General features: G+C 39.4%; 1 protein-coding gene across 3 annotated transcripts in view; it reads right to left on the reverse strand.

Annotated features, from left to right (window-relative positions):
• fam131ab (family with sequence similarity 131 member Ab) overlaps window positions 1-11,681 on the reverse strand; it is a 33,775-nt gene extending 22,094 nt beyond the window's left edge. Inside the window, exons 1-2 of one of the 3 annotated variants that reach the window (XM_059330746.1) lie at window positions 11,562-11,644; window positions 7,344-7,483 (exon numbers count right to left, since the gene is read on the reverse strand). In XM_059330746.1, coding sequence (XP_059186729.1) covers window positions 7,344-7,483; window positions 11,562-11,592 — 171 coding nt within the window. In that variant the 5' untranslated portion in view covers window positions 11,593-11,644. Of the gene's footprint in view, window positions 1-7,343; window positions 7,484-11,038; window positions 11,213-11,561 lie in introns of those variants that run through there. The other 2 variants (XM_059330747.1, XM_059330748.1) reach the window with 2 other exon arrangements.
• Between the last annotated feature and the right edge of the window lie 1,444 nt (window positions 11,682-13,125).

Below are 13,125 nucleotides of genomic sequence, written 5' to 3' on the forward strand. Positions count from 1 at the left end.
AAGCAGTCATAAATCTTCACAGTCTGGTGAACACAGACAGTAGAGAGGCTGACGTGATGCTGCTCAACTTCACTTCTGGCTTTTAAATCACTGGATGTCTCATGAGTCAGTGCGGGCGACTAATGTGACCTGGAGACAGGCTGAGGAAAACACAACAGATTCTTGGACAGAATGTATACACACTGCAAAAAAGGTGTGTCTAAAAACAAGATAAAAACACTAAATCTGAGGGAAATGATCTTGCTGCATGGACAGATAATGTCACTTGACAAGATTTCTTAAATTAAGATTGTTAAATCTAGAAATAAGCATGTTGAACGCTTAAAATAAGAAATTAACTCTTAAAACAAGACAAATTAAAGCTGCAAGCAGTGATGAACTGGTGCACTGACAATTATTTGTTTCTTACCAAGATAAAAAAAACTTTAGATTTAGAAGTGTTAGATAATTAATAATAATTAATAATTAATTAATTAAGAGTTAATTTCTTATTTTAAGTGTTCAACATGCTTATTTCTAGATTTAATCATCTTAACTTAAGAAATGTTGTCAAGTGAAATTATCTGTCCATGCAGCAAGATCATTTCCCTCAGATTTAGTGTTTTTATCTTGTTTTTAGACACACCTTTTTTGCAGTGTATGTTAGGAGCTGAGAGCAGGCAGAGTGCAGGTTGACATTAAACTGACTGGACTTGTGTCCCCCTATCTGCGTCACTTGAAAATAAAATTGTTTTAGACTTCGTCAGTAAGCCTGTAAAGCAAATGTTAGTGCTCCAGCAAAACCTTTTTGTAATTGTAGAGCCATCACTTGGGTGTGAAAAAGCATCAATACACTTGAGCATCATGATATAATGTCTTGTGATTCTATAAAGATTCCTAAAGTTGTGTCTTTGGTGCAGTTTGTCTCTGTCGGCAGGATTTTAAAAGACTACTGGCCTGATTGAAACTTGGTGGAAGGGTGTAGCATGGACCAAAGAAGAACCCACTAACTTTGGGAGCAGATCCCATTTACAAGAGGGATACACAAATACATTTTTACTTTTGTTAACATTGGGATATAGGGGAAAATGTTCATATTTCATGACAATAAAATACTACACATCTTTTTTTCTAGCATGTTTTTTCCACATTACCACTTAAATTAGCTCATGAAGACACCAAAGGAGGAAGAAAGACTTTCCAACATGAGTGTGATTTTATAGTTTACATGTAAAGATTTGTAGAACACTGTTCTGCATAAAAACTAAACCGTCTTTAACTCAGATTTGATGGAAAATGTGGTTCGTTCTTTATACTGTAAGTTTTCTGTCAAATTTGAATAAAAAATGCAGTACATCACCTTGCTTACATTATCATAATATATCATGACATACACTACCGGTCAAAAGTTTTAGAACACCCCAATTTTTCCAGTTTTTTATTGAAATTCAAGCAGTTCAAGTCAAATGAACAGCTTGAAAGGGTACGAAGGTAAGTGGTGAACTGCCAGAGGTAAATAAAAATACATTTACACAAATACATTTCAGAATTATACAAGGAGGCCTTTTTCGGGGAACAAGAAATGGGTTAACAACTTAACTCTATGGAGTCTTGGGCTATTTTGTCCATTTTTGAATTCTTTTCATGTCTTTGTAAGTCATTTTGTGTCTTTTTTTTGTCATTTTGTGTCTTTTGGTGTCTTTTTTGGTCATTTTGTGTCTTTTTTTTAAGTCCTTTAGTCCAACATAAAATGTGATTTTGAATCTTTTTTTTACTTTCAAAACACTATCATGCTCAATAAAGAATTTTAAATGTTGCAAATGTGCATTAATTTCAGAGTACACTGAGACATTAAACTGCATAATTTTCAATTAAATTCTGGAAAACTTGGTGTGTTCTAAAACTTTTGACCAGTAGTGTATGAATCGTAACCAGGTATCATGATAAACATCCTATCACCAGATTCTTCAGTTTCCTAGATGCATTTGTATTTTTAAAGGTAAATCATGAAGTAAGGTTGAGGTTAGGGTTACTCAATGAGGATATTGAATGTGTCGGTGGTTAGAAGCCTGAAATAAGGTCTAAGGTTAACACATGTTTTGTTGTACGACATAAAATACATTAGTAAATACCCCAACTTGTGAATTTTGAAGTTTTTGTGTGTTCTTCAAAATGCGGTTGCTAACAAGTGGCTAAATGAGACTACAGTGGTTGTCAGGAACATTAAACGACATCACTAGGCCACCTAACAGCCTCTAGTCGTGTTTTTCACAGCTCTTGAACTCTTGTAGATTGTAGATTAGGTGTATTAGGCTATAACATAACATTAGCTTTTTACTTCAGTCGGCTGCATTCAAACATAATAAAAGTGATGTTCATTTGTGAAGATTATCCTGCTGAATAAAACATGTCAGCCCCTGAAACGTGTTTGCAAAAGAGCTTATTTTCTGCAATGATCTAAAATCCAATGCAAAAATCCCAGAGGCTACTTCCGGGTTGGCCTACAAAAATGCATAATTTTGTTTACTTTTGTTTTGTTTAGGTTATAATACAGCAAAAATCTATCTGTTACTCGCTGATTGAGTCAAATACTCTTATTCTCTTATTATTCTCTTATACTCTTATTTATCAAATGTCACACAAAGCTGCAGACGCATGTTGCCTGTTTTGCTGCTTTGGTTGTTCTCTGTTCAAGAGCACATTCTTTAATCACACACACACACACACACACACACACACAAAGGGCATAGATAGATGGAAGTTATTATACATAAATGACATGAGAGGGCTAGCCATGAATTGTTCCAGTGGAACAGACGGACGTGACATCCGTCTCCTTGGTGGAAATAACCTGAACATCCGTCTCTTCCTTCCACGCACCGTGTTTCTGTGCATACCTCTTCTTCTCTTTTTTTCCTTCTTTCTCTCTATGTCTCAAGTTTTCCACAATGGGAACATTTCTATGGCAACTGGTCACCATGGAACAATTCCTCCCGGCATGCCTGCGTGCCTGATTCACCGATGATGTCACGCGCTCTAAACACCAACCACGACCGCCACATTAATGACATGCTCTCCTCCTTTTCTTTTTTTTGTTTACAGTAAAAGCAGAAGCTAATCGAGTGTCAGAGATAAGGCACTTGCATCATCATAAATGTAACCTCTTGCATATAGAATGAAGCAGGAAAATACCAGATATCTAAAGATGTGCATGTATTTTATGACCAACTGGTCTTAAAACCAAATGCACCAATACTTGCTATCAATTGCTGCTCAAATATTACTTAACAAAAAAAAAAAAAAATCTGATTCCTAATGCAAAATCTGACCAGATAGAGCTATTATGTGTATTTTAAGGGGTTTCTGAAGTGTACAGCAATGAGATTTGATAAGAACTGTTTCTCACCGTGCCCAGTATTCAATAACGGGCCTGAGTCGTATAATAGAGAATAGTGAGAGGCTGCATTTCATAATGGATCATTTAGGCCATGCTAATCGTCGCCTGGCTGCCTCACTGCAACACATCAGATTCACACCCAGATGGTGCGCGCTGAGGTATAAAGGCGGCAAGGTGGATGCATCATCCTCATTAGCATCTTCATCATCATTTCTGAGCCAACTGTAAGCAACCCAGTAACTTCAGCTGCACAGCTGCACAAACTCCAGACACATACAGTAGGCTGTTAACTGTGAAGCAACAAATTGCTTGGTGGTATTGTAGCAGACTTCTTAGATTCTATTCTTTGTACACTGGAAAAAAAAAACCCTGTTGTTTTTACTGTAAAAAAACAGAACTTTACCGAATACAGTGCAACTTTTTTTAATATTACGGTAAAAAGATATTGGCACTGTTGATTTCACATTTAAGATTGCCATTTTATTAAATGTTTTACTGTATAAATAAAAGGTTCTTCCATCCAAAAGAAACACTGTTTTGCATTAAAGATAGAGATATGGTGTTTAGTACATTTAACAGTGAAAAAAAGGTTTTTTTACAAAAATAAATGCAAAAATTACAGTGGTGGCTTGTATATATATTTCATTAAATACATATTACAGTGTATTTTACAGTGGAGTAATGTATTTTTCAAAAAACAAAAAAACCCATTTATCATTTTATGGTCTTTTACTGTCGTGGTTTAGCAGTTTTTCACCGTAAAATCTACAGACATTTTTTTACAGTGTCGATCCACTAAACCCCTTCTTTTCTCACCTGCTGTCTTATCTAATGTATTGCTACTAGTAGAGCCCATCTCTGAGACAGTTAACAGTGGATATTAGCTTTTCAATAATAATGGTATCCACATATATGTTGTCCAATATGATAATAATAAATAATAATAAAACTTTTTTTAACAAAATATATAATGCAGAAAACAATGCTTGGGGTAATTGAGAAATTGTGTTAGCTTTTAATTACTCAGTCTCCCATAAAGTTGGAATACATTTTTGCCTATTTCCATGAAATGATTGTGTCAATGTGATTTATTCTTGACAGATAAAGTGTCTATCTTCTCAAAACGTTATTAATCAATCTCTTCCAAACATATCACAATGACAATGAAACCAAAAAAAGAGGATTGTGTCTGAAAACAAAATTATTCCAACTTTATGAAAGACCATGTACATCTTTATTCTTTATTGAAAAGGTCAGCAAACTTAACATTCAGTACTGAGTTGTTTTTATCCTTAATAGAATTAGTTGATAATGTAATGCATTGTATGTCTCATACGAATAATCATGCAATAATGTGTAATAATCTTAAATATCATAAATAAAGTTATTGGTTTAAGAAAACCAACATTCTGAGTAGATTTTTATTTTGTATTATTTAGCAGGTGCACAGTCCACATATAAAAGGTCTATTTTCATTCCATCTTTAAAAATAAATCACTATAGTTATAGATTGATCTGCCCTTCCCTTAAATAGTTATCAATCTTAAATAAATCCTGTTTTAGCTCTAGCTATAAGTGTCGGAAGCAGTGTATACACTGTAAAAAATAATCTGTTTAATTTACAGTAAAATACCGGCAGCTTTGGTTGCCAGAACTTCACCGTAAAAAAAATACAGTGAGTGGGTTTTCTACTGTAAATGTAAATGTAAATATCAGCAAAAAGTGTAATTTAGACTAAATAATCACGTTATTTTTAGGGTAATTATGTCATTGTGACATCATGCTATTTCTCCATTAACTTTACATGGAAATGTTATATTTTTACAGCAAAACTGTGTGTTTCCTACAGTTTATATCAGAAGTAAAAGTCTTGTGCTATTCTTTGATTTACGGTAAGTAAAAGCGTCTACTACGGCGATATAGAATTTTTAATTTTACGGCCTTTTTGTGATGTAATTTGACAGTGTTTTACTGTAATTTCTACAAACATTTTTTACAGTGTACATATTGCTGTATGAAACCACATAATTACCTTGATTCTGGTGCAACCAGTGGAAAGGAAAGTGTGTTTTCTTTACTTTACGAGCCACTACAACTGTATCATCTCACAGCTGAGTTGATCTAACAATGCAATCAGTGCAGCTGTTCACTAGTAACCTCTGAAGTAGAGACTGTGTGTTATGTTTTGTCCAAAGGGGAGAGGCATTACACTCTGTGACACTGAGATTCCATTTAAAATCCCAAATTAAAAATTAATTGCTAATTATGCTGAATGCCTCGCAAAAAAAAAAGAAACCAAGTGGTTAACATTAATGAAAACTAAAATGGAGAAAGAACTCAGGGTTGAAACACATTATTAAGGTAATTACCAAACCAGGAAGGGTTGAGAAAATAATTTTCTGCTTCATGTGGCGAATTACTGAGAGACTGTCATCTATGATTAGGAATATCTGGTCGGCGCCTGACTAGGTTATAATACACCAGACTGATTGTAGTTTGGCTCTAATGATGGGAAGTGATATACGCAAAAAATATCCAATAATCCATGTAACAATAATTACAAGTGTGTGCAGCGTTTCTGGTTCATTACAATTAGCTGATTTAAATTCTTATGCAAATGGTAAAACAAAGGTCTAGAATCATTTAAACATCTATGAACAGTAGAATTTCTTTAAAAATGCCTTTTATCAGTCATGTAATAGCCTGTTAGGACCAAAAAATGTTGACCAAAAAAAAAAAATTGCTGATTTTTTTTTTCTTGTCAGGAACATTTTTCTGTGTTTGATGTTGTAATACTCATTTTAGCCACAAGAGGCTGAAGTGCACCACTGCCCAATGTTCTGAATGTTCTAAATAGCACCATAAGCATTCATGTTTTCCATTCTAGGGATCAGAAGTTCTATCAAAGCATTTCTTGTTAATGGTGCTAGGGACCAGAGGGGCCAATAGTATTTCAGGGAGGGCCTTTGCAAACAGATGTCGGACTTTCACGCAGGTGAACGGCGTTCGTGTACCATATAAAAACAAAAGTTAACAATGCTATTTAAACATCACTGAACGTCCATGCAGCACGTTCTGTAGTACATATAGTTATGTAGTCTAACTATGCCACTTCTAGTGATGCCACACTTAATTTCCGGCATTTATGTACATTTTTTAAAAACTGTTTAAACTGTCTTTTTTAGCGTCTTACCAGAAACTTTTTTAGACCTAGATCAGTGGTTTTGCAGCAAAAATTCAACAACACTGCAGCCTTTTTTTACTACCGCAAATGTACATGTACAGGGAAACGCTACATATGTGTCGTTATGGGTGGTGTTGACAAACAACCTATTCTGTTGTATAGGTTGGAGATCTTGTTGGAACTTGGTGAACTTCATCCTCTTCTGGACAACTTGATCATTACAACAACAAACAAGCAGAAAAATTACCCTGACAAAATAGAAAGGACGAGAAAAAATTCACCTGTCAAAACTTTTTTCCTGTTTTCATATATGTAAAAAAGTAAGTTGAAAAAAGTATCTTTTCAAGTGTTTTAAAGTCATAAAAAACAGGATTCAAATAACAACAATTTAGATCAGACATCGAAAAGGGATCACCAAAATTGTTTTTCTGATTTGCCTCTCAGGGCTTCCGTAGATTTATAAAGACCTACTGGGGAACTTTAAATCTGTGAAATCATGTAATTCGAATGTAGCCTATAACATCCTATAAAATTACATTTATACAGATTGTTGAGTGGACGTGTTCTCTTTAATGGCGCCTGCCCACTTTGACTAAATTGAATGAGTCATTTGCCTAATTTGAATCTTCATTATTCATTATAAAGCACTCAGAAATATCAACTAGCCTATGTTTTAATGATGAGTAGAAAGTCTCAATGCGTCAGTGTAGCTGCATTAGCTATATTACAAAACAAAAGTAAAAAAAACAGATCAAATTGGGGGGAAAAGAGTGTTAAGGGCACCTCGCTGAAGTCCAGTGCGCCCAAAGGTGCTGTCAGAATCAGTCTGCGCGCCAAGCAGGTCCGCGTGTTCCCCAAAAGCGCGAGGTCAGACAGAGAGCTTGCCGCGCTCCAGTCCACGCGCAACGAACCGTCATAGGCCACTGTCAGGAGAAGAGAGCCACGTGAAGGTTAGAGCAAAACACCTGCTGGCAAAACTCATAGTGCCCCGCAACATATTCTGCTCCAAAATAAACTTTACATATTATGACAAAAATGCTTTCAATTTATTTTGGCACTGAAACATTAGGTAACACTTTACAATAACCCTCATTTATAAATGGCAAACAGATAGAATGGTAAATACATCATTTATTAATGTTTAACTAACTACATCATTTATAAATGACAAATAGATGCTATATTAATGTAAGTTTATAGTTACTTTACCATTAACAAACAATTCAATTATTATTAATAGTTTATCAATAGTTTTAGTTGCACTCATTTTAACATTTTTAACACCATATTAAGTATGTTAATGATTATGAAATGATTCATATGTCTTTAAGAAATCGGTTTGAAACATTTAAAGATTAAATATGTATAGCACTTTGTAAATGGTTAATAACTGGTCTATAAACCGTCTATAAACATCACTTAGTTGGTTATTGTAAAGTGTTACCAAACATTATTGTTCATAATATGTTTTATTTTTTTATTATTACTGGAGCAAGAATAAGACTATGAGTTTTAAGGATTTGGCTAATCCTTACGTGTTGACTTACGTCATCATGCCAAACCCCCATGCCTGCACCCCTGGGACCCCAGGGCAGCCACTCAGGGGCGATGGGGGAATGTGATGTTGCCTTATCTCACTGCAGTTTCCCCTCAAAGAAAACCACATTCAAACATCTAGCTACATAAAATATATATATTTCCACAAAATAAGCCAATATCTAAATGTCCTATGAGGAGATAAATCGGCTGCACACAGGCTACAAAAAGAGGGAAGGCGACTGTGACTCTAAAGACGTCTGATTTCACACATCAAGTGTTAAATCTGAAAAAAAGAAGTCAAAAATTTCGGGGTGCCACAGAACTGAAATAGGGGTCTTAAGGCTTGTACCACGCACTTTCAGACACACTTTTTGTATCATGCATGGTACAAGTCTAAGTATTGTGAGGCTCAGCAATCACAGGACTTTTTTTTTTTACTGCAGCGTACTCTGTAGAGACTACTGGTAGTGAGATAGCTTAGGGTTTGGGGCGCGGAGGCTTATTCCATGCAGGTTAAAGCCATGCCATGTCATGCAGGTAAGGCCCTGGCAGCAGCCCAAGCCTGTTTGATATTTTATGAAGTTGGTTCTGCTTTGTCGGAGGGAGAGAAGCAGTATAACACATAAAAGCACAGAATAAGGCATGGTATTATGCAATTATTATTATTATTATGATTTACCCCCTTGACGTTTAATTCACGTTATCTGACGTGAGCAGGCCACGTCATCAACACACAAGCTGTGAGAATAACAGCAAATGTCACAAAGCAACCTCCTGTCACATACGTGCCTACAGACACAGGACTATTCGGTTGACTACATGACTTTAACCTTTCTAACAGCTGCCCGAGTCATGACCTGACACACTCGTGGACTCTTCTAAAAGCGCTCCTGGGGCCCACGCAGCGGAGCGTGCAGCGGAGGATTTCAGCACCTGGACAGCTCCCATCCGCCACATATACATATACTGAAGCTCCCTCACACAAACACAATCCTGCGCGTGCTCGCCACTCTTCAAATCAGATTTGCAAAACGAGATTAAGAGGTGGGCCCTCTAAATGTCAGTGCCTGGATCCTCTTTCCAGCTCCTCTAGTTACTGTCTGTGAAAAGAACGACTCGCTCGATTAGTCGCCAGCACCCATCTCAAATATTGAGTCCAATATCAAGAGCAATCACACACACACACACACACACACACACACACACACACACACACACACACACACACACACACACACACGTACACACCGGGTCAAAGACCTGCCGTTTAGCGCGCCGAGCTCAAGTTGCCCACCAGCAGAATTCAATATGTGCCGTTTAATTGGGTGTGATGAGATCAGATGCCCGGGGTGTATTGTATCGTTGAATCTAGGCCACCTTGGTCAATGAAAGTATTGTTCAGAGGAGTGAAAGATGCGCACGTGTGTTTTTGTATAGCACATGATTGATGTCCAGATGTGCCATTTGAGCCCGCTGCACCCCACGGAGGGACTTTATGGTGACACGTCAACAACTAATTGTGAGAAAATGCTCCCATTTCGCTCCCCCTGCCTGTCGATGAGCGGCTTTATTGCCTTTTACTGCGACACACAACAGCCTAATAGATTGCATACAGCATTGCGCACATATTTAAAATGTTTTGCAATGCACAGTCCAAGTGTATAGCTCACTTGCTCTGCAGCAGTGACCCTGAGCCAGACTGAGGATGCAACCTAAGAGACGTGGCTGTGGGACAGATCAACATGGAGTGGAGATGAGCGCATGTGGTGGAACACGTAGATGGGACTGAGACAAATACAGAATAATGGGCTTGATCAAACTGAGGTTACTTGGAGAAAACTTGTGGCCCTGCGGTCATCCTCCATCTGTGGCTAATTTCTTCATTTGCTCGACGTCTTTTTTATCTTAATTAATCTCCTTCCTCTGACTGTGATCTCCCCCCAAAAAAAGCGCAGCTCCAAAAGGAAGTGTGTCCTCTCCCCTCAAAGCAAATGCAATCTTCATTTTTTTTTTTTTTTAACATTTATTTCACTTAGGTCTCTCACACACTCTCTTCTTCTCCTCTCTGTAGTTCCCGTTGTCGTGGAAACTGCAGATAGAGAGACCTTGGCCGCGCATTTCACTCTCTCACTCTCTCTCTCTCTCTCTCTCTCTCCATCTCTTCCTCATGTCTTCCGGGCTCTCTGAGAAAGACTTATGAGCGAATCAACACAATTAGGTCAAGACCAGCAGCAGTGTGATGTAACACACATACAGACTGATATATGAGAGTCAAACAGGTGGCTCCTGTCGCCCTGCTGTAGATTACATTCTCGATAAACGTGCACACACGGTGGCTTTATATGGGGTTTATGTGGCTAGGGCATGTCCTTAACGCACTCCGCGACAAGGAGACAGGGAGAAGGCGTCATAATCATCAAGTGACTGAAGCGACAGATTACACAACCAATTAGAGGCATGGAGATGACGGATAAATCACAGTTTGAAAGGTTGCCTCGCTGGAGGAAATAAGCGTCTGTTTGGGTGAGATGGATGGATGTATGAGTGGATGTGGGGCAGGTTTGATTTATGGAGGCTACAGAGGAGTCAAATAAATAACAGGAGGGGGATATCTGGGGGGAGACACGCGTCAGAGGTCGGGGTAGCACACAGAAGGACGGGGCCCCTTTGGCGACATTTAGCCGCCAGCGGAACGGATGGAGACACGTACAGCAGCGGTGTAAACAACCAGAGATGCGGTGGCAACAGGGAGCTTGTTTCTTGGCAACAAGCAAATGATCAATTGCTGCATGTGTGTGCCTCGAAGCACTGATGGAGCCAATTCTCCAAACTAGTCATTTGAATTTAACACCAGGCAGAGATTATCCCCCAAATTCTTAGAAATAACGACTTAAAAAACATTTTTGCTCGGTCGCACGCATGCAGAAAGGGTTTCCTACCTTGCAGCTAAACTGGGTCAGCGCGGTCAGAACCATCGTGTCTAGTGGAGTCTTCTCGTCACAGATACATATAAAAGCTGTTTTTAACAGCGCATCCTTCAATGGTGTCAAGAGCACCTCTGTCTTCTCTGCCTCTGACTGGCGTGCTCGCCAAAAAAGCTTCTTGCAACTCTCGTAGCATCGCGATGTTTAGGCTGCAGACACCAGCCCCTCTAGCGCGTCCCCACCACCCCAATAAAACGCACCCCTGCATACATACAAACCATTTCACATCTAACAGTTAAGATTGCCTTTAACTCTTAAATATATTTATATACAAGGCTCCTTATTCATATGCATATGACTCAGCAGCGCTATCATATGTCTCACATCTCGGGCACAGCATGCTGTGCACTACAAGCACCTAAACCCACTCTGCACCCGTGAAAGGCTGCAGCAAAAAAAAAAGAAAAACAATGCGTAAAAATATTCAGGCTTCCTCCAGCGTGCTTTTATGAGAGCAGATTGGAAAAACAACTCTTACCAAGTGGCGTTTTGGAGCTGATACAGCCCATTTTCGCAGCTGCATGTAGAGCCTTTTTTTTCAGGAGAGCAAATCTAGCAAATCTCTTTCCCTAAAAATTTCCCCCTGCGTAAGAGCGTACCTCACTGATCGAAAGCTCACTCTCCTCATCTACGGAGGCTCCGCTGGGTTCGCGCTGCTGTGCTCACACCGCCGGAGTGACGCCGAGGGCAGGGGGGAGTCCAGCCATCACTTCTTCTTCTCCTGTGTGTTTTCTTCTTTGTTTCTCACTTGCTTCAAATCCACATAAATAATTATTTATCTAATTAAATGTTTGTGCAGCTTTTTTTTCTTTTCTTTTTTTCTGTAATGCCGCTCTACGTCACCAGTTGAAGGGTCGAGCCCTGCGGTTCAGCACCACAGCGGACGGACAGCGCTTTGTCAGGCGGCGGCAGCATGGGTCTCTGATCCGGGCCTTGCAGCTGCAGACTGCTGGGGGTTCCCCTTCTTCGTCACTGCCGGTTCAAGTCCACACCGACTTGTACGGATCTCCGGGTCCCTGTGCGCTCTTGCTGGTCAGGCAGAGAGTCATTGGATGGTGACACTGATACAAAAATCCCACGCTTAACTGCTTATATACAGCCCCAGTACTGGTTTCCGCCTCCTTGTACTGTTTTCCCTGCTAGGTGGAAGCGGAATGAGACGTGATTGGCCGGTGTCACCTTACATGCCAGCCGACATGGGGGGAGGGGGGCGGAGTCAGCCGTGCACACAAGTTGTCACCTCCAGGATTGCATTTCTTCTCATCTCAGCTGACATAATGACAAATGAGTAACATACTGCATATTTCAACAGGTCTAAAAGGGAAAATAGGAAAGTTGATGACAGCCTGGAGCACGTTATGATGCTGGGGAATAATAATTTACTTACTTGTGCAGGAGAGAGAGATGTTAATTTATTTTTTTTCCCCTGTCGAGAACAATCTAACAGTCAGAGGGAGAAAAGGTCGTGTCGGACCTATATACATGCCCCACAGGCTTTTATACGTGGTGTTGTGCAGTGATGTCATAATAGGACCATCCAATTATGGCACATGTGAGCAAAGTGACATTTTTCACACGCAGTCTGACACGTTTCAGGACATCAAGCCCCATTTCATGCTCCCATGCTGTGTAGTGGCCTAGCTGCAGGCTCGTTACGACCTCAAAGCACCCAAATATAGGTTTTCTAAAAATACGCCTATGACATTCTCTCCTCATGCATGTTCATTCAACCCATTATAGCGCAAGAGGGCGTGAATTTAAAAAAAGCTTGTCTATTGTGAGGCCTATTGTGGCCATTTGTAAGAGACCCACTCTTGTCTCCAGGCAGGCTGAAGCATCTTCATTCTCCCTCCGTCTCTCTTAACGCCCACCAGGACTCTAAAGACAGACCCTGCAGAGCTGCTGACCCACGCGGCCGTCGTCCCCCCCCCACTACGTCTATTATCTGTTACCGGAGGACAGATCTGGGGACCTCTGAGAGGCATTTTCAATTCACCCCCAACACAGGATGGCGTGTTGCACCTGAATGGGTGCTTCGTTAC

Source organism: Centropristis striata, chromosome 4 (assembly GCF_030273125.1).
Source record: "Centropristis striata isolate RG_2023a ecotype Rhode Island chromosome 4, C.striata_1.0, whole genome shotgun sequence".
Taxonomy (NCBI): Eukaryota; Metazoa; Chordata; class Actinopteri; order Perciformes; family Serranidae; genus Centropristis; species Centropristis striata.